Source organism: Halichoerus grypus, chromosome 6 (assembly GCF_964656455.1).
Source record: "Halichoerus grypus chromosome 6, mHalGry1.hap1.1, whole genome shotgun sequence".
NCBI classification, from domain to species: Eukaryota; Metazoa; Chordata; class Mammalia; order Carnivora; family Phocidae; genus Halichoerus; species Halichoerus grypus.
In genome coordinates, this window is record NC_135717.1 from 138,459,220 (window position 1) to 138,479,240 (window position 20,021).

A 20,021-nucleotide genomic window follows, 5' to 3' on the forward strand; every position below is an offset into this window, starting at 1 on the left:
ATATTATATATTTTAGATGTATCCCTGTTGATGTGTGCAGATCTAGTTATTTCATTGAAAGTATCCAGTAGTGTATGTGATATGAATAGATTACTATCCACGTTGTTGGAACTTTGCTTATAGCTTTTTGTTGTTACAAAAATGGAACGAGAAATACCTTTATGTGTGTTTCTTTGTATAAGAGAAAAGTTTCTCTAAGATTTATGTCCTCAAAATGATTGAAACACTTCACTAGAGTGACCTTGCAGGGTTGAAAGAGCTAATTGCTTTTGCATACCAAGTTGAAGCTTTATGGATGGCAGCTCCGAAGGACAGACTTAACACGACATGAGGCCCAGTGTTACCTGAAACCATCTGGGCAGAGAGTCAGAGACAGCCTGACAAGACTTTTCTGGGCCTCTGAGACATGCACAAAGCAGCGGAAGACCATCGCCCTAGAAAACTAGCAGTTTTCCTTGGGGTTGCAAGTGGTGTGTTGAACGTCGGCCTGAGAACCAGGGTTGGTTGGATGGGTGTGGTTGGATGAGGAAGATCCAGTAGGAGATACCAGGGAGGTAGAAGTGGGTCTAAGGAAGTCACAGTGGATGTCAACAGTGATAGAAGGGACCAGAGAGCAGAAGGAAAAATGTACATCTCCGCTGATGTCAGTTTGAACAGATGAGGACTGAGAAGCAGTTTGTCCTTCCCCAAGCCGTGATGCCATGTGGCTGCAGGGAGACAGGGAGGACCGTGGTGAAATTGCTCTTGCAGGCTGCATCTACTTCCTGCTTGTTGCATTCTAGCAGAAGTCCAATTTTGTTCAAGTGTCAACCCTGCCCCTGCCAAGCCCATGTGCTTCAGTTGCAGGGATAGGTCTAAACGGAATAAAGGTAATCCTGCACCCTGTGCTAATAATTGGTCTAGAAATGGACATGTTAGGCAATTTGGGCCAATAATGAGGAGGGATTTTCTGGAGGAACTCTGCAAAATTTCTTTCTTACTCCTCTGGAAGGCATTTCAAAGATTTGTTTCTTCTCTTCCTCTGAACTTGGTCTGTGTGGAACTGTAATTGCTATAGTCTGATAAAACTGGCATATGGAATAAAGAACAAAAGGGATCAGAGTGAAAATGAGCTGGAGTTGTCCTGCCTCTATACTTCCACGGATGTAAGCACCAGGGCCCCTTGTTGTTGAAGCCAGTCTGAAATATGTGTTTTGTTTTTTTAAACATTTTATTTATTTATTTGTCAGAGAGAGAGAGAGAGAGAGAGCACAAGTAGGGGGAGGGGCAGAAGGAGAAGCAGGCTCCCCGCTGAGCAGGGAGCCTGACGCGGGACTCGATCCCAGGACCCTGAGATCATGACCTGAGGTGAAGGCAGACACTTAACCGACTGAGCCACCCAGGCATCCCTGAAATATGTTTTTAAATACTTGCCACTGAAAGTACTGCTTCTAGAGAGTGGCAGGAAGTGTGTGGTGGGGGAAGGGGACTGAATTGACTGATATTATTCTGAAATTCACTGAAATTAATTTGTGCCACAAAGAATGAAGGCCTAAAATAGAAATTAATTTCAGCCACAGAATTTATACAAGCAGTCCTTGCTTTGCACAGTTCTGATATGCACACATGTCAGTTACCATGGTTTAGTTAAATAACACCGGTCCCCCTGCCCAATAGCATGGCTCAAATTTCAGTTACTATAATATGATATATTAACCTTGAGTAATTGCATAAAGTACAAACTTGGCCGCTTCAGCCCACAAATCACTACATAAAAACCAGATGCCCAATGTCTAGTGTCAGTCCTTTCAAAGTTTGTTGTTCACCCAGAGTCTCTCTGTTCACGCAGACAGCAAAGCGTAGTCATAGTGTGTCTTTTTCCCATTATAGAACACATGACATTTTAATAAAATGAATACTCAAAACAGAGAGTTTGTCAGCAAAGATGAAAGTGAGGCAAAGAAACAAAAAGTGATAATGCTTGAACTGAAATTTGAATCGGACGTCCACATAGTTCGGAAGAAATAGTGGGCAGTGTTGATGTGGACGCTGCCACCAACTGAGAGACGCTGGGTATGCAGTTAGAGGCACTTAATGAAGGTGAGCTCATCAGCATTAGTGATGATTATGGTGAAAAGGCTGAAGATGGTCCAGATAAAGTGCTGCCTGCAAAAACTTTACATTAAATGAACTCTTGGAGATATTTTATGGAATTAAAAGTACAAAGGGGGAACTTGGGTGGCTCAGTCGTTAAGCGTCTGCCTTCAGTTCAGGTCATGATCCCAGGGTCCTGGGATCGAGCCCCGCATCAGGCTCCCTGCTCAGTGGGGAGTCTGATTCTCCCTCTGCCTGCCACTCCCCCTGCTTGTGTGCACTCTCTCTCTCTCAAATAAGCAAATAAAATCTTTAAAAAAAAAAAACAACAAACTTTTGTTTCTTGTACTCACCATTTTCTTGTTGCGGTTGCACTTGAAGCTACCCCGATCACAGGGTGTCCTATTATGTATGCTTAAGCTTGATTCACCTGCTCATTGAGCATGATGCTAGGCTATAGATAGGAAAAACTTAATTTCTGCTTTGGAGGGTCTCACAGTGTGGTGGAGGAAACCGACTCATTCTTCCTGAGGGACATTTGAACTGGATTTTGGAAGATGCATGTGCAACAGCCCAATAGAGAAAGAGAAGTGAGAATGGGAGTTGGGTCTTTTAGGAAAAGAGGACGGCTGGGGCAAAGGCATGGATGCAAAAAGGAATATGAGGAAAGTGGGCACAGAGAGTGACATGATGGATAGAGGTGGGTGGAAGAGAAGGAGGGAGGAATGGTGGAAACAAGACTGCTGGATTTTGTGTAGAAATTAGGAAACATTCTAGGTATTTCCAGCAGAAAGTTTTTAATACAGGGAATTTGGTGCTTATAAAATCACTGGAAATCAGGGAAAACAGAAGTGTTCAGATTATGTCACCATGGCTGCTACCCAGAGGTTGGGGGGACGCTGTTTCCCCCCATGGTTGGGAACATGAAACCATGGCCAGTATTACAGCTGGCACATGGTCTTGGACTAGACAGGAGCATCAAGTATGGTTGCTGCAGAATCTGTGCTTGAGGAAGAATAGCCCCAGCTGCTCTGCTCTCTACCAAGTCCTGCATGAGAGTATTTATAACTGACAGAATCACAGCTGGAACCTGGTAGCAAGCGGATCTGAGAAATGTAGTTCCCAGACTTTCAGAACCTGTGATAAAGAACCTGGAAGAGGAGTAGAAGTGAACGTGAGGGTCAATAGACCATTTCTAGCATAGCTGTGTGGGCAAGCTGGGGCCAGACTGTGAAGGGACTAGAAAGCCACCCTAAAAGGGTCAGGAAAATGCTGCATGGGATGCTCCTGAAAGCTCAGAAGCAGAGTTACAACAATTCAATTTATTTTATAAGCATTGGTGGCATGGTAGAGGCCATTCTTTTAAACTAAAAAAGAGGGGCCCCTGGGTGGCTCAGTTAGTTGAGTATCTGACTACTGATTTCGCTCAGGTCATGGTCTCAGGGTTGTGAGATCGAGACCCGCATTGTGCCCCATGCTTGGCTCAGAGTCTGCTTGGGATTCTCCCCCTCCCCCTTTAACCCCCCCTCTGTCACTCCCCCTGCGTGTTCTTTCTCTCTCTCTCTCAAATAAATAAAATCTAAAAAATAAATAATAAACTAAAAAAAGAAAAAACACAACAAGCTATACTACAATTATGTACTCAACAACTCTTCGGTACCTAGAACCATGCAATGAAAAAGCCTTCAAAGGTATTTTTTTTTTCTTTTTAATAATTTGTGGTAACTCATCCTCCAATGCTCTTTCCCATTTTTTATTGGTTGCACATTTTGTGGAAGACACTGAATACAGATGTAAATAATCTATGGTCTCTGACTTTAAGAAGCTAATATTGATCCCTTCTCTTTTCAGTGAAGACTAAGAAAGTTTTAGAGAGTTTGGTAGATTATTGCTTCTCAAAGTAACTTTTGCCAAACTATAGTTTTGTACATTACTCTAAGAGAAAAACAAAAACAAAAAACGGTCCCACTATCAAACCAGTTTAAAAGTTTTGTATATATACTCTATTTCTTTTTTTTTTTTAAAGATTTTATTTATTTATTTGACAGAGAGAGACACAGCGAGAGAGGGAACACAAGCAGGGGGAGTGGGAGAGGGAGAAGCAGGCTTCCCGCTGAGCAGGGAGCCCGATGCAGGGCTCGATCCCGGGACCCTGGGATCATGACCTGAGCCGAAGGGAGACGCTTAACGACTGAGCCACCTGGGCGCCCCTATATATTCTATTTCTTCTTGCAAATTTAAGTCTAATAAATCCTGTAGTAAAAATAAGTTAACGGTTTAATTTTGTTTAATTGGGACTACCCACTTTTATTTGACTCAATATCTATTAACAGTTGAGTTCTTCAGGGCATAGTTGGGGAAAGACTGGATGCTTGTACTGAAGAGCCAGTTCAACGGAAGACTACCAGCAGGCTATTTACAAAATGGGATGGAAAGAAGAAAACTATTTTAGCTTTATTATTTCTTAATTTCTTCAGCATTTTCAGGTCTGAAAGTACATTGACCTAATCAAACTGATCTAAACACAAATAATAGCTGTCAGAAATTACTTTTATGAGATAGTAAGTGCTTAACAATCATCTAGGAAAATGCAAATCTTGGACAATGGAAGTTTATAACTATTGTGACAGGATGTTAAATAGCTTGGCTGTAGCACCAAATTCCAAAGAATCGATAGAGCAGGTTTTGCAAATAAGTTACACAACTATTGAATCCCTTCACCATAAGCCTCGAAGGGTGGAGCAAATGGAACTAAAAATGGATTTTGTGATTTCTTTGGAGGATTATGCTGTGGCTCCACACCTCTGCCTCCCTAGAACCATGAAGGGAAGGTGGGGAGTGTTGTTGCTTGCCTTTCACTCTTTTCTGGGGTCTGACTCTGGGGTCTGACTCTGGCTGATGTAGGGGTTGCGGGTGAGCCAGCGGCTCCGGCAGCAAGAGGGAGATGCTGCTATGAGTTTGGCTGGGGCTTCTCCAAGAATCAGGGCAAAAGACACAGCAGGTGGGCTAATGGCGGACAGAGCCAGCCTGGGACTGTTGTAAATCCCGGCCAAGAGCCTGTGTGGAATGGACTGCAGGAAAGCCAGAGACAGAAGGAGAATAGTAGCTGGAGGAAAATGTATTGCCTGCATCACAGGACGTTCAGGCAAATGTCTCCACGCTTTGACCTTGCTGGGGTTAGAAATCTAGGCAAGCGCGCCGAGGAAGGGGAAATGCTCAGTAGAAACAAAGATCCATCCCTGCCCTCCTTGCTCATCTTGAGCCCCAGGTGCAGAAGTTTTAAATGCTCATTTGCATAATAAATTGAGACTGTCTTTGTAACTTAAAATGTAGAATTTCTGTTATTGACAGTAACTAGAGAAGTCACAGCGCCTGACCTAAAGTTCATACAGGGGCGAATGGGTTACCCCTGTTGACCAGGCCTAAAAGGAACACCAGGAGACAAAATTGCTTTCATGATTACCTCATGAGTCCTGCTTGTTCAGTGTACTTACACCATTAAAGACCGACAAGGAGGGGCGGATGGGAGAAGATATTGGTAGATGCCTGTAATAATAGCACGACCCCATATTATAATATACCGCTAAAGGCATGCTAGTGAGATCCTAATACTGGTGTTTGTGTAGAAGCAGATTTATCCTGTTATCTCATACAGCTGGCCCTTGAATGACATGGGTTTGGACGGTGCAGGTCCACTTACATGGACTTTTTTCGATATATACAGTACTGTAAATGTATTTTCTCTTATGATTTTCTTAACATTTTCTTTAGCTTTATTGTAAGAATACAATATACAGTACTTATATGAAATGCGTTCTTATTGGTAGAGCTTCTGGTCAGCAGTAGGCTATTAGAAGTTATGTTTTTGGGGAGTCAGTTATGCTGGACTTTTCCTGCACAGGGGTCGGCGCCCCTTAAGCCCCGTGGTGTTCAAAGGTCAACTGTATATGCCTTGTGAGAAGGGAAGCTATGGACTGGGACAGGAAGTGATGTGTCGGAAGGAAGAGGTCACGGTAAAATGATTGGCGAGAGCTGAATTGAACAGCCCTAGCAAAAGGGCAAGCCCTGTTGTATGGGGTCCTATAGTTCCTCCGTTCACCGTTTTGGGGGCTGCTGAGTTCCCAGACTGGGTTTGATGCTGGATTTCAAAGCTAGTGCTTTCCCTAGCACCTCACAATTTAGCAGGAGGAACCAACACCAACGTAACCTAAATGACTCTGCAAGTATAACAAAGTAGGGAAAATCAGATGACGTCTGTTCGGAGGTTAATTTGAAAGTGAGTGTTAATGATAGAATTTGGCTCTGAACTAAGGGTAGGCATTTGCTAGAATGAGAAGCATTTAACCTTGCAGATGTCATGAAAAGTTGGGGAAGTGGTCTCCATTCACCTGTGATTCTTCGAAGTGGATAAGCCTCAGAATCATCCGGAAGCTCCGAACCTGAGATGCTGACTCAGTAGAAATCAGAAGCTCCAGAGCATCATCCTCCTACCCTTTCAAGCTCCTGTGTAATTCTGACACATTAAGTTTTGGTGTTTGGGAACTACCGGGAGGTCTCAATAAAAAGATCTGGTTTGGGTTTATGAGGGCCTGGTTTGCTATGCTGCAACTGTTAAAGGTTTTGCTGAAATTGGTACACACGGCCTACCAACAAATACAACCAACATCTCTTGTGAAATGAATTAATTTTTATTGCTATTTTATAAAGCTTAATATCTTTCTAAAAGAAAAAAAAATCAGTTTACATGTAGTAAAGTTACAAGTAGATAGCTATAGATAATATAGCCATGAGAAAAAAGGGCAGAGCTAAATAGTATGAAGACAAAAGCAGTAAGCAGCAATAAAATTAATACCTACAAAAAACTAGCAGTGCAATAAGATTAGCTGAAAGCAGCTTTACATTGAAAAAAAAAAGTTATTTAAATACAGAAATAGCACCTTACAAAAAAGAATTGAGAAATATGTAAACTTGGTAGGTAGATTCAAGTATAAAAGTTATACTCCCAACTCTTGTACCAGAATGAAAGGGTTTCACAAACCCTGGACAGTGTAGGGCACACACACGTCCCTCAGTGCCAACGCAAAGCTGAATTTCCTTAGCAGGATCCCCAACAATTATTTTTGTCTGTTACTAAGTTATACAATGATAGACTCAAGATTGCCATTACTTCTTCACTACCCCGAATACCCAAGTCTAGCTTAGCAGCTTCACTACCATCAGTTGCTCTATCAGAAGCATACGGTTTTCCTGACAGAAACAGCCCCTGCATTATTTTGTTTTTATCTTTTTACACATCACAAAGCCACATTAAAAAGTGGGTACTGAATACAAAAGGAATTTGTTCTCCGTTTTCTTTTCTGTTGCTGAGTATGGTCACAGAGTCATAAAATTCTGATTTATGGGGTTGCTTCTTAACACCCCTCAAGAACTGTGGATTCTCTGAGGTTTATATGGTCATATCATGAACAGAGTAAAAAAAAAAAAAAGGATAGCAAAGAAGTTAAAGTAGTAAGTGGCGAGCATCCAAAAACAGTGTGGGGAAAATCAGATTGTGATTTCATCTAAATGTAGACCTCTCAAGTGAAAATATTTTGTGGAAGTTTTTAGGCATGGTGGATTTAAACATGCACGTACCCTGTGCGGATAAGGATGCTGTGTGTCCTGTACGTTCACTGAAAAAGGCATATTTTTGTTTCAAGGTGAACTCCTCATATTAACTCTGGGTAACCATTACTGGGAGGTTGTTGATGATTAGAACCATAATTTTATCTGTTTAACACTAGAAAAGATTGTAAAAAAAAATAAAAGAAAAAATGCCATCTTGTAAACTTTAAAAGTTTAGTGTTGATAAAAATTTTATATAATAACAAATTTATTTAATCTGGCTACCTACCTCAAGTTTTCAAAAATCTTGTGGGGGTAATAAGGCTAATAGTATCCTGTAGTTAATATAAAGCTACTTTACTCAGACTCCCAGAGTCTCTTAAATTAATATTTTTATTTCATATAACATTTTATTGGGTCCAAAAATAAAAATAAAATAGAATCGTACACCAAGATTCCAGATCTAAGACAGAAGCTTAAAAAAGAAAGGAATGAAGAAAGGAAGGAGGGAAGGAAAAAAGGGAGAGAGGAAGGCATTTGCTGGAAGAGACAAGAATGAGGTACATCAATAAATCTAGGAATACAAAGAGCTAGTTTGGCTACTTACAGAAATCCTAAAGCAATATGGTTTAACAAAGGGGTATTGCATAATAGTTTCCAGAATTGTACTCATGCTAGAACAATGAATCCCTGCACTCACCGTTCTTATTTTTCAGAAACGCTCCGAAAAATAACTGGTTTGAATACTCTTGGATACTGAACATAATGTGTCCGTTTTCCCTCTTACCCTTCCACAAATAAAGAAAAAAGCCAAAGAAAAAAATAAAATGATCACCTATCAGAACTATATCAATTTCTACATCATTACTCTTCAGAATTCTACCAAAAGGTCCCATCCAGGTTCCAATTTTCCATATAATCAATCACTTGCTACCATCCTGATTTATTCAATAGACAGCAATTCTTCGAAGGCATCCATACCTGATACTCTACAGTTAACGTTTAAATTAAAAAACCCACGGGGCACATAGTGAAGGAAACTGCACAAGGTAGGATTTTTACAAATGAACAGTAAAACCTTATTGTTCACACAGGTCAGCTCTTAGGCAGCTAGCATGCATCTTGCTTCTCATGCCCAGACAGGCTCAGCACAGTTCATTATAGCAAGTGGGCCATTCACAGTTATTTTGGTCGTAACATTCGGTCATGCATACACATTTATCCACATTATTAGTAGGTTGTAAAGTAAGTGCAGGGCAAATTAGAGGAAAAAAGCACAAACATTCAAGTCGTCATACCCTGAAAAACATGTATTTTGCTGTAGTTGTAAACTTTTTGCACTAAATCCCATTTCAGGAACAAAATAAATAATACCATAGGATTCACAACTGGAGTCGGCTTCCTGATGAAGCCTAAGGAAGCAGTAGCTTTTTTAAACTGCAGAAAAGAAGTTTCTCTCACCACAGATCTAGACTCAGGGCGAGGGGGAAAAACCTGCCAAGAATGCTCACCCTAGTTAAGTGCTAGACAGCTCCCCCAGTAGAAAAACCACAAGGCTCCAGTAGCCTGTTCAGATCGACTTCCAGCAATAAGAGGATTCTTGAATCAAAACCACAAGTCAGTCGGTGCTTTCACTGTGACACCACGCACAGAGTCTGGACTCTAACTGATATTAAATGCACAATTAATAACAATTGCTTTCAGGAAAATAGATGATTCATGATGATGGGAAGTTAACATTAGAACCGGTAGGTGAAAGAGAGAGGACGATGTGTGCAGATGATGGTCTGCGTCCCGCTTTGCATTCAGCATCAGGGCATCACCTGGGACGGGGAAAGTCAGGTGGGTGGCCCCCCACCCCGGCCTGGCATGGCGGCAGGTTAGTCAGCCTCGCTGCTGGGGATTTCCAGTCTCCTCTGCGCTGAGCTGGTGTTTCGTGTTGGATTCCTTTCTCTTCTCCTAAGGACGGGGTCTCCGAGGCTGCCAGGTGTCTTGAAAAATGTCTCACGATGTGTGCATCGGATGCTCTTGGGGGTCCCAGGAACGGGGGACTAAAAGAGCAAGTAAAAACAGAAGTGAAGTCAAACTGTTCTCGGTCTCCGAACTAAGCCCTTTCTTGACCTGTGTCAGTATGATCTTCATGCAGGCGTTCTCCTTCTTTTCGCTTTTCCGTCCCACGCATCTGCTTTATCTCCTCCCCAACAATTCTCACAACTGGAAATGCACTTCTTTGTTTTGTGTGCAGAAAGGCAGCCTAGTGAAGAGGTTGGGAGCATGGCACCGGCACAACTAGCTGGGTGACCTTGGGCAAGCTACTTAACCACGCTGTCCCTCAGTGTTTTCATCCACACAATGCGGGTGACAAAGTGACGACTTTCACAGGGCTGCACGAATTAGAAAAGGTAGTATTTATAAAGCACGTTGGACTACGCAAGCAGTAAGTATGTGCGTCCTGGCTCTTTTGTTTACTTGCAACTATGTATCTTCTTGTGTTAAATGTTGCATATTGATCTCCTTAATGTGCCCTAAAAGAGCAGGGACCATTATTCTGTTTATTGTCCTATCTTCACTGCCTGCATGAGTGCCTGGCACATAACTGGTGAATGGAAAGCATGTCACATTATCATCACCTTGTTTAAAAACTAACATGTTTAATTTCATCATCTAGCAAACTTGTAAGCCTCTGACTAACTTGTCTAAAATATTTTTGGCCACAACGCAAAACTCTTTCTCCATCAGAGAAAGTAACCACTCTGAACAATGCCTGAGGCATAAGAGGAAATCAACACATGCTTACTGACTGAACTACAGATGGGAGTTTGGGGGAAATATAGTACTGATTAGTTAATATTGATTATAAAATTCATATATGTACATTTGTGTGTTTGAGTATGTATGTGTGTGTGTGTGTGTGTGTATATATATATATATATATATATATATATATACTCTCCTAAACATTGCATTTTGAGAAATGACAGATGCTAGGAATCTTTGCGTTAGTATCCAGACTTCTGTTTCCCCAAATTGTTTCTATAGCTGTACAATGAAAATTCAGGGTGCTCTCCTTTTATTCATCTAATGAAATGAAAACCTGAAGAAATCATCTGAATATTCTGCATTCATCAATAGTCCCTTGAGCTATCCTTAAAATAAGTCCCTCTAATTTTAAGGAACAGATTGACAACTAAAAAATATTTTTGTCTTTAAAGCACAGCATCTCCTGTCTCCAGCCTCCATGCCTTATAAAGTAAGCAGATAACTTCTGGGTCTACAACAGAAGCTGGATAGACGCTGACCTGGAGCTTCTGTCCTGCAGTCATGGGACTAAAAGCAAAGCTCATGAAATGCATACTGACTCCATCACAGAATGATGATCTTCCTGGGCTCACAGCAGGACTCACCTGTTGTAATTTTACTACGGAGACAGGATGCCCCGCGTACGCAGGGGATTCAGGCTGGATGATGTTGTGTGATCTTGGCATCTCTGGACTCAGATTGAGTGAGTGGGCACCCTGAAGCTGAGGGTCTGCGGAGGGGAGTGCTGATGATTTTGGATTAACCATGTTTGTAGGGCCGATGAGAAGATGAGCTGTTGATCCAAGGCCAGGCAAGCCAAAATTCACAGGTCCCGCATTTGGGAGAGCACCAGGGGCAGAGGAAAGCGGCCTGGGCATAGTGGGAGAATAGAGAACGGGGAAAGGGCCCAGCGTCGGAGATGGTAAGACCATGCAAGGAATGCTGAGGGATGGCAGCTGACCTGAAGGGGGTCCCACGGCATGGGGGTTCTGACTGCCAGATAAGAGCACATTGAAACCATTTAATCCTGAAACAGAAGCAGACCAAGGTGAAAGTCAACACAGCAGTAGGTACCGTAACAGTGTCACATTCCCCTGCCGCCCTTCCAAGTGGGAACCCACAATGAATGGATTCCACCTGACCAGGCCAACCCCCTTCCCACGCTCTCCCCGCTCTGCACTGCTTCTCCCCAGCAGTGGCCACCAGTGAAGTCCCACGTCCACTTGTGTGATAATGTGGTGGATGCCTGTGTCTCCTGAGAGGGTCAATTAATGTGTGTTCCACTGAATGCAAATTGAGGAGGAAAGTGAACTTGGATTGGAAAGATTTTATCTTTTATTTTTATAAACTTCTAACAAATTTATATTTCCCTCAACTTGGATCACAGGCAACAAATCCAACAGTATTAATAGTACCTTGACTTTGTCACTAGTAAAAAGCACATATATATTCATATAACATTATAGCTATAGCAGATTCTTATTAGATTGTGAAGCGCATTATGACTTTGAAATTATGAGAACACTGGAACTACTGTCAGATCTTTTTATTACTATAATTTAAAAAAATTTTTTCTAACGGTATTTCAATATAATTGGCTTCCCTTATTATCCTATGTATTTAATTCTATGCATTTTTTTTTTAAACATTCTGAGGAGGAATCCATGGGTTTTACCATAGTGTCAATAGGTCTTTGGCCCAGAAAAAGCTAATACTCCCTGTGCTGGGCTGTCATTTTCATTCAGTCGGGACTGAGCCTGTTTCTTGTTTATCAGTGTATCTGCACCACTGTCATGCTTACATTAAATCCGCAAAAAGTATTTGCTAATGGAATAAAGAATGTTTTGTAGATAACTGAATAATAACACCTACCTAACCTGTAAGTGAATGGAAAATTCAGGAAAATCAATTTAAGTCTCTCTGCATCGAGAGCAGCTTTATGTACACAATGTGTGTCTTAGAAATTAGGGATCTATTATATTTCAGCTTTATTTCAAAATACTGACAGCGTTTGAGTCTTACTGTCAGGCACTATTATCCGAAGTGCTTTAGATGTATTACCTTATAAAATTTATGAAAGATGTATTTCAATTTTGAAAGCACCCCCGTGACACAGGTGCCATTGTCAGTCCTGCTTTACCAGTGAGGATGGCTGAATATTTACGTTCATGCAGGTAATAAGGGGCCCTAACGTCCAGCCCTCTCCAGACCTGGCCCTCGACCACAGTGACACGCTCAGTCCCTCTGGATATTCAGGACACCACGCTAGCTGTCCATGGAGGCCAATAGGTTCGTACTGTTCAGTAAACTGAACCAATGCCAGATTCAGCTGAATTATAATAATAGAATGATCTTTTGAATTGTGCTTTTTTAGCAAATAAAGTTTAATGCATTTAAAAAAAATCACTTGCCCTAATTATTTTCATAGTGTCCTTCGAGGTGGCCGAAGTGAAAGCAGCCTCTACCTTCATTTCATAGATGGGAGAAAAGGGCTGAGAGTAAAACGGTTCAGAGGCTGTGTAGACAGGAGCTCACTGACGAACCACTTCAGTCGGGTGACATGGACAGAAATGTAGAAATCTAATTTATGATCTGACCACCCCGAGGGGCCCTAAGACACGATGACACCCCTTACCAGCTGGCGACTGCACATAAAGGTACTGCAGCAAAGAGGGCTCTTTGGTGCTTTCATTTTCTTTTGAAGACTTTTCTATCTCTGTGTCTCTCGAAGGATTTCCCCACTCAGAAGAAATGAAGCAGTTGACCGTGGCCTTTCCTGAAGCCTCCTCTGCAGCCGAGACTTGGGCCTCCCTGTGAATGTCTTCGAGGGGCACTGAGCCGCTGTTACCCGGGGTCTTGGGGGAGGCAACGTCTGTGGACTCTGAGGGTTTCTAAGCAGAGCCAACCAGGAACCAGAAAAGCAAGTAAAAATCCCAGCGGTAAATCTCAATAGCAGCTTTCTCAACATAGCTAACACATAAACAAATAGGTCAAAGACCGCTGCGTGCCACACTGAATTGTGTATGTCTGAAAATCAGCGTCCTGTCACGTGTTTCCATAGGCTTAGGATTCTTAAGCATAGAAATGATGGAGGTTTTTTTTTCTCTAAGATTTTATTTATTTGACAGAGAGAGACACAGGGAGAGAGGGAACACCAGCAGGGGGAGTGGGAGAGGGAGAAGCAGGCTTCCTGCCAAGCAAGAGCCCGAAGCGGGGCTCGATCCCAGGACCCCGGGATCATGATCTGAGTTGAAGGCAGATGCTTAACGACTGAGCCACCCAGGCGCCCCAGAAATGATGGAGTTTTAACAATGACAGACTGGCCGTGGTGTTTGGATGATGAGGTAAATTTCGGAGCTGCTAACACATAAAGGGGTGTGGATGCCAGTCTTTGAGTGGCCCAGTAAGGACTGCGGGACTGGCCCAAAGCCAGTCTTGGTTATCTAAGACCGATATATACCAGTCAGTCCTTCACTGCTGTTCTGCAACCCCAGGCTATACACAAAATTACAAAGATTCGCTCTGGCAAGAGAAAGGAACAGAAGAGAAAGGGTCCTCAATAATATACTGATTTCCATGAGTGTGCTGAGCGAACCCAGCACAGACTGCTGTCATGATGGTGCTTCTGCTTCCTGAGAGTTTGACTGGTCAGATCTCATTCACCTCTGAATGGCTACTAAGTGGGAGATGTGAACAGCTCATATTTTTGTTGCTTTCGTTTTGTAGCTGGGGAAACAGGATCTCTGAGCCGTGATAACGGACACAGACACCTCAAGACCAGCAGCACCCACACTGCCGACTCTGGAGCTCAGGTGCATCCTGGATTCAGATGGTTATGTCAGTGATCTCAACTGGTTAAAGAAAAAAAAGGAGAGCCAAAAGACGGGGAGGAAATATACAAACATGTTAACAGTGACTGACTCTATGTGGTGGGATTATGGGTCTTTTTTTTTTTTTTTTTTTTACACCTTTTAGCATTTTATGCAAAGTAGGAGTTTTATAAAAGTCTCTTTCCTTACGGTACTACTTTATGGCAAGATTTTACGGCAGAGCCAGTCCCGGGCTTAATTATACAAGTGATACCTGAAATATGTCACATTCCAGACTCAATAGCTTATTAGCAGCTGTGCATCTTTACTGGGAAGGAACTCTGGGTTAACGGGCTGTCACGAAGCAAGCCCACCCGAACTCCCTTACCTTGGGCATGACAAGAGCTAGAGGGCTGTCTTCGTAGTCCCTGCTCTGTCTTTTAGTGGCTGGCTCCTCCTCCTGAGGCTTCCTCTCCTCCCCGAGGCGCTTCTGAACTGAGGGTGTGGACGGCTGCTTTGCTGCTGAGACTTCCGCGCTTCTGCTGTCCCTCTCGGACCCCGGGGACGGTCCCTCCTGCAGGCTTCCATACAGCATGAACAGTGAGGTGGAGGGCACGTACACCACGGGCTGGCTGGCCAGCAGGGCTGGTTTCAGGCTCTCCACGTCCGAGGCTGCAGAAGCTGGTGAGACACCCACTTGTCCAGTCAGACTGTTCTGCACGGGGAAGGCATGCAGGTCCGTTTGGGCCGCAGAAAAGACTTGGTGTGCTAAAGGAGTAGCACAATATTCTGAGTCAACAGACAGGCCAGGGAAAGGAGCAGCAGGGTCCAGGCTGCTTGACGGCGGCATCGCTCTCTTACTGGCAAAGGCTTTCCTCCTGCAGTAAAAAGGAACATAATGGGTCCCATCAAGTTATCACATTCCACCAGCTCCTGATTCTCTGCCTTCCTAAAGAGATGTACCAAAGCAGAAATGAGATAATGCTGCTCGAGCTGATACTAAAGTGTGCCCCCTGAGCACCTATTAGCTAACTCCAGAGGCCGATAACCATATAACCTGGACGGATGCTTGGGGGGCTCTCAGGTTAGAGCTCACGCGGGCTCTCCCCTGCCTCCTCTACATCTAATAGTTATCAGTCACATACTGATAGTGACTGATAGTGACTGATAGTAGCAGGCCCGCAGATGCCTGATGACTAACATAATCATAACTTTACATAATTATGATAGTTACCCCTGCCAGTTGATGAGGGAGGAAAAGTGAGGCTCAGAGACTAATCAGCCTTCTGAAGTTTAGCTGCCCCGCTTGAACGGGGCATTTATCTCCACTGTGAGATAAATGGAGTGGAAATAAAGTTACCTACTAAATTATTTTCTGTCATTCTTGTCCCATTCTGCTCAGTATTCCAATTTTTAGGCACAACACATTCAAAATTAAGCTCCATTTAATATATGAGATTATAAACAATGTCTGGGCCTTTTATACAGAAAGACTTCTAAATATTAAAAAACATTTATGTTTTCAGTGTATTTTTGGAAACAGATGAGGAAAACCTGTTTAAGACTCCTTTAAGAACTAGTAAACAGAGGACAGGGATTTCTTTGAACCTTTTTGATGGAATCAGTAAGATCTATTTTGCCCCGTCTCTTTGTCCACGTGCTGCTGGGAATCAAATGGAAGGCCTTGGGCTGCAGAGATGAGTAAATCTCTCCAACCACAGTCCCTCTGAATGAGAAATCACTACTACTCAGCTCTGTGAAGCTCAAAATGCCCACACTGAGTATATCCCCCACCGTCCTATCTCCAGTCATCCACCTTCAACCTCCCCATCTCCACCAATAGTAGCACCATCATCTGAGACCCAGGTGTCCTTTGTGAGGTCTCTTTCTATCTTACACTGATTTCCACTCCTTTCCATCTGCAGCTGACATGACTCAGACCTGCACCACGACGCACCAGAACGGCTGCAGATGCGCCATCCCACCTGCTTCAAGCCCCAAGAGTGTTCTTCTCCAGTGAGTCTGCTGTAGGTCTTTATTGTCTGTCTCATAAACCCAAACTCTTCTTCTACCTGGCTTCCAAAGGGTTCTTTTTTTTCCCCCAATTTGACCTATTCACCTCTAACACCCCAAATTCTTTTTATGAATGAGGTTTCCATTTGCTATCCTATTTGTACAAATCGTTATGGCTAAACTAATCAGTGTATGGTCCCCATACTCCCTTCACCCTGCCTCACAATCTGTTTCTTCCCAAATCTGTCATTAAAAAGCTCTCTTGTGTAGATGAACCATGAGAGACGATGGACTCTGAAAAACAAACTGACGGTTCTAGAGGGGAGGGGGGTGGGAGGATGGGTTAGCCTGGTGATGGGTATTAAAGAGGGCACGTTCTGCATGGAGCACTGGGTGTTATGCACAAACAATGAATCATGGAACACTACATCTAAAACTAATGATGTAATGTATGGGGATTAACATAACAATAAAAAAATTAAAAAAAAATAAAAGCTCTCTTGTGGGGCGCCTGGGTGGCTCAGTCATTAAGCGTCTGCCTTCGGCTCAGGTCATGATCCCAGAATCCTGGGATCGAGCCCCACATCGGGCTCCCTGCTCGGCGGGAAGCCTGCTTCTCCCTCTCCCACTCCCCAACTTGTGTTCCCTCTCTTGCTGTGTCTCTGTCTGTCAAATAAATAAATAAAATCTAAAAAAAAAAAAAACCAACCAACCAACCAAACAAACAAAAAACCTCTCTTGTTTCCACATTAGCATTTCCTCTGCTTCTTCCCATAATATTTGATTTCCTTCAAAATCAGACCCAAAATTTAAGTCTGATGGCCTGGGTTTGAATCTTGGCTCTGTCACTTCTTAGCCCTGTGACCTTGGGCAAGTTATTTAACCTCTTCGGGTTTCTGTTTCCTTTCTGTAAAATGAAGATAAGAGTACCAAACCCAAGTGACTGTTGTTGTGATGAGATGAGTTAATACACATAAAACTTTCAGAACGGGACCTGGTGGCTCATAAACAAAATTAGCTACAGTGATGATAAGTGATTCCAGGAACTACAATCATCAGTTCTCAGGGCCGTGTTAGTACTGAAATGTCTTTTTTCAATGTATTTGTTTTTACTTTTTCCCCTATAAGCTTTCATTAGCTTAGGTGATACATTTTTCATACTTTTGTGTCCCTGATGGTACATCCAGCACAATGATGGGCACAAAGGGGACACTTAGAAAGTTCTTAATAAACAAATGGCTAATTTAGGAGCATGACTGCTAAAATTTACCTTTTGATGGGTGGCATTTCAATGGAGTCAAAGTTAACACCAGAAAATAGAAAAGAATACACTCGGGGCGCCTGGGTGGCTCAGTCATTAAGCGTCTGCCTTCGGCTCAGGTCATGATCTCAGGGTCCTGGGATCGAGCCCCACATCGGGCTCCCTGCTCAGCGGGAAGCCTGCTTCTCCTTCTCCCTCTGTCCCTCCCCTTGCTCGTGCTCTCTCTGTCTCTCTCTCTCACTGTCTCTCAAATAAATAAAATCTTAAAAAAAAAAAAAAGAATACAGTCAGTTTTTGAAGACTACTTACTGTGAACTGTCTTCTATCTTCTGTTGGTAAACAGCTGCCAGACTTCCAATTTCGAAGGAGTAGCCACTTGATCCTATAAAGGAAAATAAAACTCTAACAAAATATGGCAGGGGACTTATACACACCAATTATATACAGATGGATTCATTATTCACTGCTCAGGGATTATAAGATTATTTCAAATCCATTCTGGTTTTGATTCAAAGAGAGAAATTTCCAGAAGCTAGCTCTTAATGGGGAATTCAGGTCTCATCAATAATTAGAAAACAAAACAAGTGTTGCTTTGTAAATCTGATGAATGTCTGACATGCATCAAACAGACCAACCTTGGCAAACCGGGTGATCTTCACTGGTGGACTAGGATGAATTTCAGGCATGGGGCCATGTTCGTTCCCTGGGAAGCCTGCAACTCTTTTACCCCCAACCATCATTTCACTTCAGGTCAATGGAAAAAACAGGCAGGGCCTAGAGTCACCTTATTTTAAAATGCCTGAGTAGGGTGACTGTTATAGGACGGCTGACGGATTCCCCAGAATATGGAAAGGCAGATACCTTGTTCTTCTTTATAAGGGCTGCTGGGTTCTGAGTTCACTTTCCTCTGGATCCTCTCAGAAGTCTGAACTGTGCTGAAAGAACCATGTCGAGCCAGCCTCTGTTTTGCACAGACTTGAATCTGGCCATATGTTTCTCTTTTCAATTCTGGTAAGACAGATGCAGAAACATCCACTAGTTCTTCATCTAAATAAATGAGAGAATTGGTAGTGTTGTTACATAGCTATAATTCAGGATAATTTTAGCCTTTTAAAGATAGAGCTTGGAGAGCCTGTAATTGTAATGGAGCTACCCTATAAATTAAAAACTAAGACAATCAAAGGAATTTTAGGAGCCTTGTCTCAAACCCCAATTTCTTCTGATGTACTAATTTTTTTTAAGAGTTAGTAAAAGACTGTAAAGTGAAACTGAATCCATATATATTCTAAAATTATCTAAACTGCAACAAAAGTAGAGCAAGATGTTCTCCAACCCAAATTAGAACGGACCTGACATTTCAGATGCTTTCTTTGTGCAGAGATATCAAAGGAAAACACAACCATGCTCAGCCCAACACGCACATTTAGAGATTTTAACATTAACGGAGATTGGCCTCTTAGGCCACAGCTCTACGGCAATGAGTATAAGAATCTATTATGCTTTATTATGTCTTTCTTATGCAGTAGGAGGCTCAGTTACCAAGTGACCAAGGGAATAAGGTCAGCAAAAACCTCATGGTTGAAATGTTGCAGAACAGTGAGAATAGGAGCACCTTGGAGGCCCATTTTATGCTTAAAGGAGCCTGTGTGAAATCAGGACAGAATTTTTTAGATAGAACCAGGCCTGTATTTCTACAGAGAAATAGTCCCTGTTGCTCAGTCATTCCTACCCTGTTCATCTGTGTGATTTTTCTAAGTTCAAAGCATGCACGTTTTAATTATAAGACTAATTTAATAAATGGAAAGGCTCAGCTAGACTTACATTTTCTAAAACACACAAAAATTTTTTAAAAATCACCTTTACAGTTTTCTTTTTCTCATAACAAAACCCCCCCAAATGGTCTTTTTAGAAAATCAAAAAGAAAATGGGTCAAGACAGTAACAGGGAACAAATTTACCCTCCTTCCTTAAACACAGTATCAGACAAAACATTATAAAACAATGGCTTTCAAGATACTGGACAGCAGGAGACAAAGGGCAGTGATCCTTAGAGACAGGAATCACATGAGGTGAGACCTATGATTGCTCTCACTTACTGCCCAGAGAATATTTCCAGGTTAGAGTATAGGGAAGGGAACCTGGACAGGGACTGGAAGTCTCCCCAAGTTGAGGGTGGAGCTGGAAGCCAAGGCAAGCCAGGGCCGCTAGAGTTTGCAGGGCAAAACTCCAGAGAGGAGAGCCATACAAAAAGAACGCTGGAGATCTGCAGAAGGTTCCCCCCCACCCCCACCCCTTAAGTATCTAGTGGAGTACTCATGCATGTGAGGAGACTACCCACGGTCAGGAAAGGAACCACTTAAAAGGAGCAAAAGGAATAGTGTCTGCAGCTCATCCAGGGCTGGGAATAGTGCCTATTGCCAATAGCCAGGATGGAAAAATCTCCTAATTCATGGATTATTGGTT

General features: G+C 42.6%; 1 protein-coding gene across 1 annotated transcript in view; it reads right to left on the minus strand.

Annotated features, from left to right (window-relative positions):
* Positions 1-6,771: 6,771 nt before the first annotated feature.
* The window catches only part of E2F7 (E2F transcription factor 7), a 38,622-nt gene continuing 25,372 nt past the window's right edge, over positions 6,772-20,021 (minus strand). The window contains exons 8-13 of the mRNA XM_036106094.2: positions 18,421-18,606; positions 17,869-17,941; positions 14,674-15,163; positions 13,112-13,367; positions 11,082-11,503; positions 6,772-9,728 (exon numbers count right to left, since the gene is read on the minus strand). Of these exons, the coding sequence (XP_035961987.2) occupies positions 9,558-9,728; positions 11,082-11,503; positions 13,112-13,367; positions 14,674-15,163; positions 17,869-17,941; positions 18,421-18,606 (1,598 nt within the window). The 3' untranslated portion in view covers positions 6,772-9,557. The remainder of the gene's footprint in view (positions 9,729-11,081; positions 11,504-13,111; positions 13,368-14,673; positions 15,164-17,868; positions 17,942-18,420; positions 18,607-20,021) is intronic.